At 63.1% G+C, this 16764-nt stretch overlaps 1 protein-coding gene across 1 annotated transcript; it reads left to right on the top strand.

The window, feature by feature from the left end:
* The first annotated feature begins 506 nt into the window (after positions 1-506).
* KIAA1755 (KIAA1755 ortholog) lies at positions 507-14684 on the top strand. Its single transcript, XM_076352035.1, is given in 14 exon segments — positions 507-642; positions 4279-4476; positions 5003-6290; positions 6400-6564; positions 7241-7364; positions 7772-7865; positions 8981-9067; positions 9730-9846; positions 10218-10316; positions 10562-10710; positions 11623-11761; positions 12048-12170; positions 12913-13104; positions 13187-14684. Coding segments are annotated over 14 exon segments (3912 nt in total). The 5' UTR covers positions 507-639; the 3' UTR covers positions 14321-14684.
* Positions 14685-16764: the final 2080 nt, after the last annotated feature.

Here is a 16764-nt window from a genome sequence, read left to right as displayed (position 1 = left end):
TCCGGGGGTCTTGCACACACACACCCGCCGGGGGGGGACGGAGCCGGCGCCGCCTCCGCCCCTGCCCGCCCGCCCGCCGCCGCCTCGGGGGCACCCGGGGGGGGGGAACGGGGGGAGCTCCCCGGGAGGAGCCGCCGCCTCGGGAACACACGGCGGGCGCTCCCCCCGGCCCCCCCGGCAGGCACAGGGCAGCGGCCGGCCCCGGCCCGGCCCGGCCCGGCCCGCCCCGGCCCGGCGGCGCTCGCAGCCGCGGGAGCGGAGCCGGGCGCTCCCCTCGCCGCCCCCCGCCAGCCTCCTCCCCCGGCCCGCCCCGCCGCGCTCGCTCTTTCTTCGCCTTTTCTTTCTTTTTCCTTCTTCTTCTTCTTTTTTTTTTTTTTTTTTTTCCCCTTCCTTTTTCCCCCCAGAAGAGGCGCGGCGGGCGGAGGGAGCCGGCCGGGGCCGATGGGGCCGGGGCTGCCCGCCCCCGCCCGCAGCTCGGGGAGGCGCCGGCGGCCGGGGAAGAGCCGCCCGTGGACCGGCGAGGCGCGACGGGCGGGAGAGCCGGGGCGGTAGGGCAGCGCTCGGCCCCCCAGGAAGGAAGAGGGACGGGACAGTTGGTGCCGCGGGCCCCCCCGGCCCCTCTGCCAGTTCCCAGTAAACATGGTAATTCCTTCTGCTTTCCTGTCCTTTCTGCTGACCTTCCCCGCTCGCTGCCGGACCCCGCGAGCACCTGCGGGCCCCTGCGCCCTCGGCCCTCCCAAGCGCGGGGTGGGCGTCGGGAGCGATGGCGGAGGTCAGGTGCGAAGGCGGAGGTGGCCGTCGGCCGCTCGGGCAGGCGCGTGCGGGGCTGCAGCCCGCGATGCTTAAACTTCCCTGCAAAGTTTGGCAGGGGGATGGGGTGCAGCAAGTGGTGCCGCAGATGGGGTGCGTGAACCCTGCCTGGCATGCAGGTACAGGACGCTCGGCGGATCCTTCCCCGCGCTGGCCATCTCGTTTGTCACCGCAGCCGGCACGCGCTGTTGCCCCCGGCTCCCGGATGATGCTGTGCTGAGCGCCGGCCTCCGGCTCTGCCGGGCTGGGGCTGTTCGTTAGCGTTTGCATCGTGCCCTGCCAAAGTTGCTGACAGCGAGAGCTGCGGGAGAGGGAGAGGAATTGTTATTCAGGGCTGGTCCTGGCGCTCAAACTTCGCTCCTTCCTGAGCAGGAGGGAGAAAGGAGACGGAGCTGAGTCACCCTGTGGCTTTGGGTACGAGTTAAACAACTTTACAGCAACAAAACAGCAAAGCCCAGCTCGTCTTGTTGGTGTAAACCACTTTAAAAAATATGGGTATTTGGGGAGAAATATCAATCTCTATTTAACAGCACTTTGGCTTATTAAAATGGAAATAGCTTTGCAAATGTAAATCTCCTTATGCTCCCTAATGCCTTTTGTTTCGGTTCTGCGCTCCCTCGCAGCTGGCGGAGGGACATGGGCTAATTGGCTGCTTTTGGATTTCTAATGGCTCCTCGGCCGGCCTGGCCTCAGCTTCTCCCACGAACGCGGAGCCGCTGCACCATGGTTACCCCCAAATCCTCCCCCGGTGATGAAGTGCTTTGTGACACTCAATGAAAACATTTTTAGTCATTCCAGGCTAAAATATTCCCCAGCACAACGCAGGCTGCGTCTGGTGCCTCCATCATCCTCTCCTGACGCTGGCTCACACGGTCCCCGCTGCTGGGTGAAGTCCTGGGCGTTTTTATTCCATTGACAGGGGAGCGGCTGTGTTTATTCAGTCGATCCATCCTCTGGCATGTCCCTTTACTGTGGGGTTTTGGTGGTGATTTGGAAGATTTTCCCTTTTCCCCCCGCAGCAGGGCTGTCCCCTCCCCAAGACACCCCGAGTTTATCCCAGACGGTTTACCCAAACTCCGTGTGTTTCTCCTCAGCCACCAAGATGAGGGACCGGGCAAGGCCAGGGAGCTGGGCTGTGTGTGCCACGGCCAGGGGAGGCTGCTGTGGGGTTTGGGGGGACGGTGTCGTGAGAGACGGTGGGTGTGGGATGGGGCTGCTGGAAGCGTGTGCCTCGGCCCCATCGGACCGCGGTCTGCGCCCCCCCCGCCCTGCAGAGCCCTCCCCGGCAGCGTGGCCGAGCTGGAGAATGGCCGGGTTTGGGGCTGCTCGTCACCCCGCGATGCAGCCTGCCTGAAGCAGAGCCCCAGCGACCCCAGTCTCGGGGGACCTGGCTTCTCTTTCTGTTTTCTTTTGCTTTTTCGTCAGTGCCACATGAGCTCGGCCAGTAAGAGTTTAGTTTGGTTCCAAAAGAGCTGGTTTTGGGCTGTGCCAGGGCTGTGCAAGGGTGACTCTGGGCAGCGGGATCTGGCGAAGGCAAGGGCAGGCGGTGCTGGCCTATCTCTCATGGCAGCATTAGGAACTGGACGGATCCCCCTTTGCTGTTACAGACGGCGGCTCCTCACCTCCGTGCTGGGACGGGGAAGGAGCCAAACTCGGTGGTGCCAGGCAGGGAGGTGGTGGGCGCCCGGCCGGACTTGGTGCCTGCGAGCAGGTGGCTGTGCCGGGGCCCCATGGGAGCAAGGCGGAGCGGGGAGCTGGGCTTTACGCTGCAGCAGGGCTTTTCCAGAGCCATGTCTCCCGTCCCTCCTAGGAATTGTGCAAAGTAAAACCAAGTGTGAGAAGACCAGCGGTCCAACGGCAGGTGTGCAGAAAGCCTGGCAGGGGAATGCACTTGCAGATCAGGGCACCAAGAAGGGACTTGCTCTCCTCCTGCTCTGCCCAGGCCCCATGGCTTCTCCTGCCAGGCCCAAGGGCAGGAGATCTCTGTGTGGAGATACGGAGAAAAAGTCAAGAAGAGTTAACCAAAGCGTGACTGCAAAGTGCTTTAGCTAAAGCGCATTAAAGTTAATTAAGCTGAATTAACCCAGGCCGCTTTGTCTCTGTATAGGCTCCCAGGTGTTTCAGCTGTCTGAGACTAATGCCCACCTTCAGCTAATCCCACCTGACTTCCCGGGTGCCCGTGCAGGAGCACGGGGACAACGGCGAGCTGTGGCTCCCCGAGGTGCGGGACCTGACTGCTGCCCCGGCTGCCAGGAGGATGCTTATCCCTGTGGCAGCTCCCGCCGGCTGCCTGCAGCGCTGGGGTTCCTCCGCCGTTAAATCTGGAGCCCAGCCCTGGGTGATGGACTCAGCTTTGCCGTGGGCTGCAGCCGGTGGCAGAGCTAGGGGCTCCTCGGTACCCGGCGGCTGGCAGAGGTAGCACACACCACGCTCTGCAGGAGGAGGAGGAGGAGGAGAGACGTCCCGCTGCAGAGTGGCAGATCAGGCTGGGCCTGACCCTGCACCACGCAGAAACCTGCATCTCTCCTGCAGCAGCACCGTTTCCAGCAGAAAAGGTGCCATTTGCCCACCTGCCCCCCCAGGCACCGGCCCCAGGCTGATTTGCTGTTTATCTGAGCCTCTCCTGCAGAAATACCCCCCCAAGGAGTTGGAGAAGTTGCTGTCTTTCCCACTCGCAGATGGGCTCCTTTTGGCAGCCATGTCTGTAGTCACCCCCGCGCTGCCTGTAACGCAGCTGGGATTTAACGGGAGCTGTCTGATGGCTTCCCTCCATGTACCCGCTGCTCCAGCCGGGTCTGCGCAGCCGACATCTCCTGGAAAGCTGGGAGAGCAAACTCAGAACCGCCAGTTTACGCGTGGCATGAAACCGGTGTCCTCGCCCCAGTCTGGAAGCGGCGCAGGGGAGGGGGCTGTAACCCGGCAGAGCGCTTCCCAGAAAACACTCGGAGGACTAATTTTGAGTTCGGCGAATTCAGTGATGAGTCTGAACCAAAACACCCTATCCATCTTCAGATGTTTGTCCTTCCTCTCATCCGCTGCATTCCTATGGCGAGCTGCTGAGCCTGGCACATCCCCACGCTCTGTGTCTGGCTTGGCTTAACCCCTTGTCTGCTGCGGCCCCTCCACCTCCGCACGGCCAGCGTTCCTGAGCGGGGCGACAGGCTGCGCTCAGGGCTCATCTCAGCTCCTTAAACCACAGCCCAACGCTGGGAACCAGACCCGGCCGTACTCCTGCCCCCCAGCTGCACGGTGCTTGATGTGCTCTACACCCGGGTCTTCCCCAGTTGCCAGCCCAGGAAGGTTTGGAGCCCCCTGAGCTCGGCGGCATTGCCAGCGTGGGCATACCAGGGACCTGGCAGAGGCGCAGTGCAGCGGTGCAGCATGGGACGGTGGGCACAGGCTCCACGGGGGGTGACAGCATCCCGTTGCGGGGCCGCTCTCCCCACCAGCGCCGCTTTCCTCCCGCAGGACGTTGGGTCGCTGGACACGGCGGTGCAGAGTGCCCTCCAGGCCCTCTACCCCCCCTTTGAAGCCACGGCCCCCACGGTCCTGGGCCAGGTGTTTCGGCTGTTGGAGTCCAGCTACCACGGAGATGGGCTCTGCTGCCTGCTCCAGTTCCTCATCCCGGCCAAGCGCCTCTTCGAGCACGTGCGGCAGGCAGCCTGCGTAAGCCCGCATGCCCCCCACGCCACGGTGCCCTGCGCCCCACTCCCGGCCATGGGGGCTTTGCCCTATAGTGTGACACCCTGCACGGCTGTGCCCTGCGCTGGGCTGCAGGCTCCCTCTCTGCATGTCCCCCTCCCTGTCCCTGTCCCCTCTCCGCAGAGGGGACCGTGGTGTGCCCAGCTCCCTGGGACAGCTCCAGCACAGAGCCTGGCACGTGCGGTCCCCGTGTTAAAGGCAGGAGGACTCCTGGGTCACCTTGTCTCGCCCCTGGAGAGGCTCCAGTGGGGGTTTCCCCTCTATTAGCATGTGGGGAGCACTCAGCATCCCGGGAATGGCCGCGGGCTCGGGGTGGGCTTGCAGGACCCTGCTGTGGCTCAGGTCAGGGACATCCCGCCGGGTCACCAGGCTCTTCAGTCCCCATCGTAGGAAGCGCAGAGCCAGGCAGCAAGAGCGCGCGGGGCCAGCTGGGAGGGTATGGAGGTGGCAGGGGCTCTCGCTCATGCGCTGTGTTCTTCTTCCCTCCCAGGCTCCCTACTTTAACTGCATCTTTCTCCATGAAGGCTGGCCTTTGTGTCTTCACGAGAAAGTGGTCGTCCACCTCGCGCCGCTCAACCCCCTCCTGCTGCGTCCCGGGGACTTCTACCTGCAAGCGGAGCCCTGCGAGGAGCACTCAGCGCGCATCACTGTCAAGCACCTCTCCCATGACCTGCGCACGGTGGAGGAGACGCCCATCCCTGAGGCCGCCTACGCACTGCTCTTCACCAACGAGTGGCTGGAGGAGATCAACGGTGACCGGGCCAGAGCCCCCCTGCACACCTGCCTGGTGGCCACCGAGAACGGCATCGCCCCACTGCCGTGGAGCAAGATCGCCACGCCGGAGTTCATCGACAAGCCCAAGGCTGGAGCTGATGGCGTGCCCACCGGGGCCCGGCATGACCCCGCTCCTGAACCTGCAGCCGAGCCAGCAGCACCCAGCGCGCCTGCACCCCGCGGCACAGCAGGCACCCCAGTGCCCTACAGCAACGTCGCGGGCACCGTCCCAGGCTGCAAGGTCACCTCTTGGAAGTCGAGCCAGGGTAGATATCCAGGACTGATCAAAGTGGACCAGGCTGGGCTGCGGAAGAAGCCGGCCGCGCTGGCCGTGCCCAGCCTCTGTGAGATCGTCAGCCAGAACCTGGAGGGGGAGTATGTGGACCTGCTGGAGCTCTCCCAGGAGCAGCTGGACCTCCTGGCCAGGTCCCTGCCGCCCACCTGCCCAGCAGGGCCGATGGAGGCGACGGTTCCCTGCGTGAATGGGGGGCCGGGGGCAGACGCCTGGCCCTGCGGGGGGGTGCCGAGCTTGGAGGAGGGTCCCTGCACCCCGTGCCTGGGAAGGAAGCTGAGCCAGGAGCCGGGGCCACACGGCCCACGGTGCCGCCACCGCGACTCTTACCTGGCCGCGCTGCAGAACCCGGTGAGCTTCGGCCCCGGGCTGATGGCAGCCATCCTGGAGGAGCCAGATGGCCCCGGGCCTGAGCCACCCCCTGCCACCCCCCATGAGACCCACACACAGCACGGGAGGGGGGCCGGCAGCCCCATGCTCCTCACCCGCCGCCCCCACCGAGCGAGTCCCAGGGCGCAGGCAGAAGCGGTGGCACGGCAGGGCAGCCCCCGGCTCCCCCCGAGCTCCAGCCACAAGTTCTCCTTCCTGAAGGGGCCACGGCTCGGGGCAGCCCCCGGGGATGAAAGAGCCACCAGCCAGCACGAAGGGGCCTGGAGGAAGGTGTCTGCTATCTACTCGCCCAGGTTGGGCAGAGCCAAGTCAGCTGGGAAAGGTACCGTCCGAGTGGGGCTGCAGTGCCTGCCTGGGCTCTGCAGGGACTTTTGCATTTCTCTGCCTCGTTGCATGTCGCCAGCTCCTCTCTCCTCTGTCCCCATGGGCAGGTACGGATGTGGCAGCCGCTGCCCCTGCAGAGGAACGGTCCCTGAAAAGGACCGACTGCAAGAACGGTCCCTCCATGCCCGGCACCGGCACCCCTGTCCGGGAGCCGCCGGCCTGGCAGGACCTGCACGCCAGGCTGCTGCGCTCAGGCATCGTGTGCCTGCCAGGTACCGCCAGCACAGCGAGACCCTCGGGGGGATGTCAGGAGAGGCCTCCAGAGGGAAAATGCCGTGCTGCTCGAGAGGGTTTTCTGGAGGAAGGTTTCAGGGCTTTGCTGGAGGCCAGAAAGCCCCCAAGCGGAAAATTTCCTTTCAGCTGGGCAAAAAAAATTAAAAACATAAAAACAAGCAGTCTGGTCTGAGCAGCTGCCCCGGTTCCCAGCTGCACCAAGCCCTCCCACACCATTCCTCACCAATGAAGCCGTTCAGCTTTTAGATGCCAAACACTAAACATTTGGCTTCTTCCTTTTCCCAAGAGTTGAAAAACAGTGACAAAACCATCTTTTTTTCAGGGAAAACGTCCCCAGCAGCTTTGTCCTGGCATTTCCAGGGCCAGCATTTGTGCTGAGAGCTCTCACGGGCTGGTGCTGCCCCTCTGGAGGGGCTGGGGGAGGCGGCACCGGGGCGGCCACTGTGCCACCACAGCTGCACAGTATTAACCCAGGCTGAGCCCCCCGAGCCAAGCTGGGGCAGACCCCGCTCCCGCACCCCTTGGCAGCCATCCCTGCTTGGCGAGCCGCAGCAAGGCTCATGGGAGACCCGGCCCCTCCGGGAGGTTGCTCAGTGCTGGGGTTTGCAGCCGGCGGGTGGCTGCCAGAGAGGTCACTCGCTCCTTTCCCCGCAGGGAGCTCAGACAGGCTGGGCAGGGCCCTCCTCCAGGTGACCACCAGTGGCAGCGCCTGGGGGGCCGCGTGGTGCTCGGCCACTGAGCTGGCGAGGCTCATCCTCTACCTCTGCTCCCTCCCCAGGTAAGGGCCAGGAGGATCTGCCGGGACCCCCCGGCTGCTTCCCAGCTCGGGGGTCCCAGGCAGCCCCCAGGCCAAGCCAGGATGGATGCCCAGCATCCCGCACATGCTGCTTTGGGCACATCCTGCGCGATCCCCACCGTGCCCACTGCCCCCCCTGCAGCCAGCCCTGAGGACCCCGTGCCGTGCCTCTGCTGAAGGCATGCATTATTGAAGGTCCGGCACTTCCCTTGGCTGGGGCATCCCATGGGGATGAGGCCATTGCCTGCAGCTGTCCTCACCCTGCTGCCTGGGGGCGCGGAGCTGCCGGAGGGGGCTTCAAGCGAGTCCTGCCGAAAGGGAGGGACCCCCACTTCACATGCTGCTTCTAACCAGTGCGATCTGCCTCCTGCTTTATTTCCCTTTGCTAGGCGAGAAGCAAAGGACAGCGGGCTCACCGTCGTGGTGGACGCCAGGAAGCAACCGCCCGCTCCTGTCCTGTTCTCGGCCCTCTGCTCTGTCCAGGTACACCGTGCTCCGCGTGCCTATGCCACGGATGTGCCGGGGTGTCCCTGCCCAGGACCAAGCACTGCCCTGCCCTCCGAGGGTCCTTCAGAGCCTCCCCTGCACCTGCTGCATGGTGCAATCCCCCGGCTGGCAGCAGATTTTCTGGCAGCCCCCGACGCTGCCGTGCCTGAGGCCACGGTTTTTATCTCGCTCGCAGATTTTACCCATAAGCATCACAATGCGGATTTACCGAGGCAGCTCTTGGCTGCCTGCGGCTGCATTGCAATGCACTAATCTAGAAAACCCACATCTGTCTTGCTGCTTCCTCCCCAGCGGCCAGTCCTGGCTCCTGACTCCCTGTAGGTCTTGCAGTGCTTAAATAACTGCCACTTTGTTCCCCAAGTTGCTGATAAATCTCTAATTTCTGAGCATGTCTGCAGTGGCGCAGACCGTCCCCCAACAGGGCACAGAGACCCCATTTCCCCCAGCCCCCCGAACTGAGCTCACACCCGGTGCTTGCATCTCTCCAGCTCCTCGAATGCCAGCTGCAAGGCACCAGCAGTTTGGGACCGAAGGTCCCTTCCCAGCCCCACAGGATCTGTCCTTGACCTCGCCCCTGCTATCGCCCAGCACCACGGCGTGCCCCCAACCTCTTCAGCATCCCGCTAGCTGAGCTCACCTGGTAATTGGCTCTGCAGCGACGGTCGATTCATCCTGGCAGGGTTTCTGTGCCAGTGCCGAGGCAGTGCCGTGGGAGGGCCCTGCGCTGTCCCAGAGGCCGTGGGGTCCTCCCTGCCGCAGTGCCTGCTCAGGGCTTGGTTGCAGCCTGTCCAATAAACCCTGTGCTGACCCCAATCTTCCTGTGTGGAGAAGCATTGCTGGTGCGAGCAAAGGGGTTTGCTCACAAGGCTCTGCCCGCAGGTCCATTCTGCCAGGGAGGTGGTGGATGGGGACGGTGTTACGGCCTGAGCGTCCTGTTTCCATTTCCCACGCCAGCGAGCTTGGGAGCCTTTTCTTTGTAATGAGCTCACGGGCCTCAGCTGACTCGGGCAACCGACCCCCAGCATCACCGTGGGTAACTCGGGGGCTGCGCCATGGGGTTTGCCGTGGTGACTCTTCCCTGCCTCCCACAGAGCATCTCACCGGGCTGCATCCACACCGTGCTGCTGCTGGCTGAGAAGGAGCTGGTCCCCCACCGCGAGAGGCTGCCCGGGGTGCAGGTGAGCCTGTCCCTGTCCCCTCCTCATGTCCCTGCATTGTCTCCTGTGGGAAGAGCAGAACCGGGGTGAAAAGAGCCTCGCGCCTCGGGGACCCTCCGTCCCCTTGCTTGGAGACCCCAGTTCCCCTGCTCAGGGACCCCAGGCAGAGCAGCGCCTCGCTGGGGCAGGTCCCCCCGTGCTGGGTGCAGGGTGAGGCCCTCGGGCTCGCTGGGCTGCGTACACGAGCGAAAGCTGCCCAAGGGCAGCCAAGCGTTTTCCCACTTACCTCCAGTGGCCAGACACAGGCACTGGGATAATAAATCTAAACTTGAAAGGGTTTATTGTTCTTTTAGTGCTGCTCAGTTTAATTAATATAATGTGAAATATTAATGAGCTCGATCACCTAGCCTGGCTGTCATGGCAGATTATTGCAGTCCTGGTGATCTCTCATGCATTCAAATACCGTGGAGCCACCGGGAGATGCTCTGAGCAGAGCTGCCGCATGGCGTGCTCAGCCCTGCCAGCACGCAGCGCTCCCGGGGCCACCGCGCCACGCAGGTTAACAGAGCAGGGTGCTTAGGGGAGGAGGGGGTTATGCCCCCTGCTCCAGGCTGTCCCTGGGGATGTTTCTGGGGAGTGACCTGGCACAGTCTCATGGCACTTACAAACCCCATGCCCCGCAGGTGGAGACCCTGGCATCGCTGAAGGCTCTGGGCCGCTACGTCGACAGCTCCCAGCTGACCCAGGAGCTGGACGGCGCCTTCCCCTACTGCCACGACGAGTGGGTTCAATTTTTCCAGGTGTCTGTTATCACGCCGTTAGCCATCGCCTCACCTCCCCGCGGTGCCCCTCCATCCCCACCACAGCTTCTGTGTCTCACAGGCGTCCTCGGAAAAGTGACAGGAAAGCCCAGGAGAGGGGAAGGAAAAGGAGAGCTCTGAGCACAGGAGGGCAACCCCCTCCTGTCTGATTCTGACTGCTCTTGCCTGTAACTGCCCATCCACCTCCACACTCCCTTCCTCCTCAGCTTTAACCCGGTGCCCCGCGGTTTTCCCTGCTCTGGCCTGGCACTGCTTCTCCTCCTCCCTCTCGTGGGCAGGCTGCCCTCCCCCCCCCCGCTGCTTGCCCAGCCTCCCCGGCCCCACTGACCCGCTGTGTGTCCCACCCGCAGAAACTGCATCCCTTCACAGCCAGCCTCAGGCAGGCATCAGAGCTGCTGCAGAGCTGCATCCACGAGCTGCGGAGCACCGACACACTGGCGGGGACGCAGGTAACGGGGCAGGTTGTAGGGCTTTCCAAAGACCCCGTCTGCAGTCCAGCACACAGCGACATTTTGCCCTGGTTCCCTAAAACTCGGTGCAACTGTTCCCGGACCAGCCGCTCCTGGCCACGGGGCTGTCCCCTGTCCCCTTTGCTCGTCCCTCGGGGTGCAGCCCTGAGTGCCTGTCCTGTGCTGGCCCTGGAGCCAGCAGGCGAGGCCCCAGGTGAGATGCGTGTCCGACCCTCCCTCTGCAGGATGTGGCCACGTGCATCGGGAGGCACCAGGAGCTGATGCGGAGGGTGCTGAGCGACCCACAGCTGGTGCGCGTGCAGCGCGAGGCGGGGGCCGTGCTGGCGAGGCTGCGCAGGGAGGCCGCCCAGCTCAGCACCTCGGCTGACGTCAGGTAGGAGGGGGCGGCTGCACCAGGAGAGGGGTGCCAACGCCGGAGACCCCCAGCCTCCTCCACTGGCCGACAGAGCCACCTCCCCAGGGACAGCCCGGTCCCCATGAGCACGAGCTTCTTTCCACCATGCCTCAGAGCTGGTGCCGTGCTCCCTTCTGCCCTGCAAACTCCCTCCAAGCCTGGAGCTCGCGTCTCAGACAGCCCTTTGCAGGTTTTCCCGTCATCCCGGCTGGGGAAGGTGCACGGGTCCCTGGGAGGGCCTCCTGCCCCGGGACCAGGCTCCGGGGCTGCTCAGCAAGGCCTGCAGCGAGCCCTCCAGGCTGGTCTCAGGCAAAGCCACTAGATGGGGCCAAGCCCTGGTGGTGCCGCGCTCGTCTGGCGATGCTGCATTGGTCTGGCGGTCCATGCATGCAGGCAGCACTAATCCCACTGCTCCCTTCTCTCAGCTGGGCCGGGCCACACCGACAGCCAACGCTTTCCCGTCCCGTGTTCCCTGACATCCATCTTGCTCCTTGGGACAGGGAGGTGGGCACCTGCAGGGCCAGGGTGCTCTGCTGCAGCATGCCTGGCATGCAGGGCCTGGATCCCACTGCCCAGCGCACCCCAGGGAGTGCCCTCGTGTCCTGGGTGGGCTCTGAGGATGCAGGAGGCGGGTGGGGAGGAGGACTCTTGGTTGGCTCCTGACCCGGGCACCTGCCAGGCTCTTGCCAGCTGCACGTGCTGGGTCGTTGTCCGTCTGCTCCCTCGGCTCCCGGCTGCCCGCATGGCCACATGCCAGTGCCCACTTCCAGGGAGCTGCCCCATCCAGAGGCTCCTGCCCACGGGAGAGCTGCTTCGGCCAGCGTCTTCAGGGGCCGGTAGCTTGCCCGGCAGCACCCAGCACTGACGGCCCCTTTCCTCCCCAACCACCAGGACCAGCATGGAGTCGGCCGAGGGGCTGTACAGCCAGCTGGAGGAAGAGCTTCACGACCTGGTGTCCCAGTCCAACAGCTGCCTGGAGCGCCTGGAGTTCCTCCGAAAGGTCCGGGAGCTCGAGGCTGAGTTCGGCAAGGTGAGTTGGGCGTCCCTGGGGTGCCGTTCTGGATGCAGCAAGTTGAAGTTGTCCTCTGCAGTGTTCCCATGGCTGAGCATTTTTGGCACATTTCCTTGGTTTTTGATGATGAAGGAAGCCCAGAGAATAACAGGATTGCCTGAGCTTTGATTTTCATTACGAGGCAACTGTGTGTAACCACGCCTGGGATGGGGTGCCCGGGTCAGGGAAGGAAGGGGAGGTGCCACAGAAGCGCTGCTGCCAGCAGCTGGTCCTGCCTGACCCTCAGCCCCGCTCTCTCTTGCAGCTGGGGTGCTGGCTGGACGGGGAGGCAGCGGCACGGCTGCAGAAGATGGGCGCCGAGGAGTGGAGCCCCGACAGCTTCCAGGGCTCCGCCGAGCAGTTTAACGAGTTCCTCGTCCAGGCAACAGTATGTTTGGAGGGGGCTTTTCTGTAACATGCATCCCTAGGGTATTGCTGCCAGCAGAGCTGTTAGGTGGCTCCGGCCCCTGCCTGGCGCCCGGCAGAAACTGAAAATGCCAAGTCAGAAACTTTCGAACGTTGTTACAAAGTTTGATACAATCAGCCCACATCCCCCAGGTTTGGAATGAGGCTTCTGGGCAAAACTGGGTGTCCCCAGGCTGGCTGGGTCAAGCTGCAGTTTTCAAACCCAGCTTTACTGGGGTCTTTGGGCAGCCCTGCTCTGGTGAGGGGGACGGTTGTGCTGTTCCTTGGTGCGCTTTGGGCTGGGGCTGCTGTTCCCAAACCCTCCTGCGCTCCGTCCTTCACAGCCCCCTTCCTCTCGCAGGGCCAGGCTGCAGAGCCTGGATGTCCCTCAGGCAACAAATAATGCGGTGACAAGGATTTGTTCCTCCCGTATCTCTAGATAGGGAGGCCCTTTAGTTACATGCACCGCAGGGAGGACAAAGCAAGGTGACTCCACTCAGGACAGGACAATGCATTCTGTGCATTTTGAGCTGAGCCAGGACAGAGCAGAGATTTTGAGAATCCCCGTTCTCTTTGTTTCTTCTCACTTGCCCAGAAACATTTCCCATGTAGTTTTGATAGCGATGCTGAGTGCTGACCTGCAAAGAGCCTCACCCTGCACACACATCCCAGCGCAGCAGGTCAGCGCCGTTCCCCGAGCTTGTTCCTTCCTGCCGTCCCTGCAGGCTCAGTACCAGCATGGCCTGGCCCTGTGTCAGGAGGCGGCTGAGGTCCGAGACGCAACTTTCCCCGAGGCAGACCCCTTCCAGGTGGCTGCAGCCCTTTTCCGGACGAAGCTGATGAGTTTCTACAGGCAGGTGGAGCGGCGGCAGGCTGAGCAGGAGCTGCTGCGGGAGCTCGGCCAGTTCTCCAGCAAGGTGGGTGCGTGGGCTCTCCTCCCGCAGGACCCGGTGCTGGCTGGGCAGCCATGAAAACAGCCACTCTTGCCTTCTTTTCTAGATCACGGGGCTGAAGCTGGACTGCGGGCAGTGCTCAGGCCGGGTGAAGCGTGGGGAGGGCCAGGCGCTGCAGTGCCTGCAGAGCTCCTTCCAGAAGTTGTCAGTGGAGTTCGCCCTGGAGAAGCTGCAGGAGATGAAGGCTCAGGTGTGCAGGATGCAGAGCAGCCAAGGGCTGGCAGCCTGGACCAAGGCACGGCACAGGTACCAGGAGACCCGGCAGATCCTGGAAGAGATGCTGGCAGAGCTGCAGGAGGCCTGGGGAGCACAAGCCGACGGGCAGGGAGATGCCTTTGGCTCCCCTGGCTCGGGGTCTGCAGCCCCTTGCAAGGAAGCCCCAGTCTGCAAAGCAACCGCCAGCCCCGAGCCAGCTGTGTCGGGGGGCCGGGGGGCGGTGGAGCAGCCAGAGCCCAGCACCTGGGGACCGGGACAGCCCCAGGGGCCAGGACAGCCCTGGGCCGGCAGCATTCCTGGCCCCGTGCTGGGTGCGGAGCTGAGCTCCCCGCAGCCCCGCTGCTGGCAGGGTCCAGAGGGCAACTGTGGCTTTCACCGCCATGTCTCTGCTGACACCTCCCTCCCAAAACCCGAGCGCGGAGCCTGCCTGGGAGCTGCAGGACAACTCGCCCAGGAGCGCAGCCAGCCCCTTCAGAGGCATCCCTTCACCCTGCCTCCCCAGGCATGTTTTCCAGGTGCTGACCCGTTGTGTCCCACCGCTGTGCCCCACGGGACTGTCTCAGCCCCCAGCACACATGGTCCACCTGCAGATAAGCGGGCAGAAGCCACCCAGTACTTCCAGGTTTACAGCCAGAGCAGTTTCTCCTCTGAAGACTCAGACTCGCAGAACTCCACCGAAGAAGCCCCAGCAGCGAGCCTAGCTTTGCCCCGGGACCTCCAGAGTCCCAGACCACCTTGCCCCTCCGAAAAGCCCCCCCAGATTGTTTACCTGGAGAACCACCACACCGAGAGTCCAGCTAAAGCAAATGCCAAGTAAAACCAGCCCCTTCCATTTGGGGTCGTTTCTGTCCAGTTGTGGAAGTCTCAATCACCAACTGGATGGGACGTCCCAAGCTCAGAGGTGGGACGCTGGGACCTGTTGCCCAACCCTCAGTCCCACAGTCCTTCAGTTCCCTGTACTTAGCGCTCAACCCACTGTGCAGTGGCAGTAACCCCATCACCAGCCTCACGAGGTTCATTAATAATCTACTAGGTGTGTAGCAATCCTCACGTAAAGTGCATTTATCCCTACAAGCGCCAGGTTTGCCTCAGGACAGCGGTGAGGGTTCCCTGCAGTCAGCAGCCGTGCTCGGAGCGTCCCATGGGAGCGCAAACCTGTGCCGAGGCGTTTCTGCCTGCCAGCCCCTCTGTGCTGCCCCCTCCGCCAGGCGATTTTACCGTCCCCTGTGCTGCTGCTGCAGCCTTGGCCGAGCAACAGCAACAGGCATTTTGTTCATGTGCACTCGTTAACGTGGGACTAACGTTATTAACGTTAATAAACCTGAAGAGAAGCACCCAGCATGGTCCTCGTGGAGCAGAACGAAAAGGCGTGTCCTGCTGAGAGCCAGGCGCTGGGCTGCTCGCCTGGGCTCCCCGACACTGCCAGCGGGCAGCTGGTGCCACCGTGAGAGCCTCCCGTGTCACCTGCGCGGGCTGTGGCCACAGCCTGGCTCTCCTGCTCACCGCCAGCATCTCGCTGCTGGTAGGATGGTCCTGCTCAAACCGCTGCTGGCTTGCCCCTGTTGTGCCCTGCCCCGCTGGCCCCCGCTGCCAGGCTGCAGGCATCTGCAGAATGAGTCCCTCTCCCTTTTGTAAGGGTTAAATAACTCCATCTCTGGTTCTCACTCCCACCCTACCCCCTCCCCAGTACATGGGCGAGGGTGGTGTCATCCTGCCCAGCCTCCCCACTCGCTGGGAACAGGCTGTCCCAAAGCCTTGGGGATCCAGCTGAGCTGGGCGCGACCTCGCCGATTGCTGTCCAAAACAGCCCGGGGTCCCCGAGGATCTCATCCCCACAGGCGCGTCCCACCGAGCTGCACAGCCTGTTTGGGCACCCAGGAGCAGGCGAAACCAGGCAGGGGACGGGCTGTCCGGGCCAGGGTGCTGCGCTGCCTGCCACCCCAGGCAGCCGCATCATGAGCTAATCAAGAGACATCGTAGAAAAAGCAATATCTCATGTAGAGGCTGTTCCAGAAAAACACTCTCCTCCTCCCAGCCGCGGTGCGGTCATGGCTCGTGGCCCTGTGTGATGCTGCGCCTCAGCAAAGGGCACTTGCTCATCCCAGTGTTTGTGAGCATCACTCATACCCCCTTCAGCCTTGTTTTTGCCAAATCCCCAAGCCAAGCCCCACTGAGCTCCTCTCTGGAGGCCGCAGTCCCGGCCACCCCCCACACCACCGCGCTCCTCCTGCCCAGGTCATTAACGGCAGTGCTAACGAAGACCGATCCCAGCCTGCTCCCCAGGTGCTGCCCTGGGACCTCCTGCCCGTCGCTTCTGCTCCCAGTCCCACCCGTTGTCCACTCTTTCAGTCCTTTTAAACTCCGTCTTCTCCAGCTAAAACACTAATTTCCCGAGTAGCACTTCTATCACCACTTCACTGAAATCCCACTAGCCGAGGTCTATCCCGTTCCTTTTGGCTTAAAAGTAATTATCAAAGAGAGACACTGGGGCAGGTGTGCACGATCCATCCTGGGCGATCTCAGCCGGCTTTGCTCCATTCTCCAACTAACGCCACGTCCTGAATGTCACCGAGGTTACCCCAGCCAGGCCACTTTTCCTACCTCTTCATGTAATTATATTTACCCATGCCCAACCGTCCGGCCCTGCACCGAGTATAAAGGGCTTCAGAAATCCCCTTGCTGCAGAGATGATGTAGCACATAAATCCGGAGAAGGAGCAGACGGACGCACCTCACCCTGCCCCAACATCCCTGCGAGCCACCTGGGGCTGGCTGTCCCCGCACCAGCCAGCCGAGCGTGTCTGCTCCCTGTCCCCGCACCAGCCAGCCGAGCGTGCCGGCTCCCCGTCCCCGCGCACACAGCTGGTGAAAGCCGTGCCCTCCTGGATGATGCCCAGCTCATTGCGAGAGCCAAAAATCTCTTCTACCTCCAAAAGCATTTAAAGCCCGGCCTGACAGTTCCCTCACTCAATTTTCTGCTCTACCGACAGACGATTTGTTGTATCCTCCCGTTACACCCTCGCCTCTGCAGTGCACTGAAGAAACAGCATGCCTTCCAAATTCCTCTTTGGACACCGATTTTTGCCTGTCATTTCACAGAAGCCCGTGGCTTTGGAAGTCCTCATTATCAGCGTGCAGCCGCGTGCGGCTGAGCTCAGCCTCCTGTGACCAGCACAGCACACATGTCCCACCCCGGGCTTGTGCCGGTGCCTTGACGGGCTGGACACGCCGTCCACGTTACTCATCTCCCTTGGGAAAGGCAGACTGCACACTGGTGATGAGCACTGCGCACCCCATCGCCGCCACAGGCACGCCAGCTCCCGGGCAGGGACGCCTCCGCGGGGAGCCATGCTACGGCAAGGCAGCTCCAAGCCTGGTGAGGGCCGGCAGGGACGGCTGGACCAGCCGG

This window comes from Aptenodytes patagonicus, chromosome 14, assembly GCF_965638725.1.
Source record: "Aptenodytes patagonicus chromosome 14, bAptPat1.pri.cur, whole genome shotgun sequence".
NCBI lineage: Eukaryota > Metazoa > Chordata > Aves > Sphenisciformes > Spheniscidae > Aptenodytes > Aptenodytes patagonicus.
The sequence above is the reverse complement of the archived record's forward strand: the minus strand, read 5'-3'. Positions and strand labels throughout refer to the sequence as shown.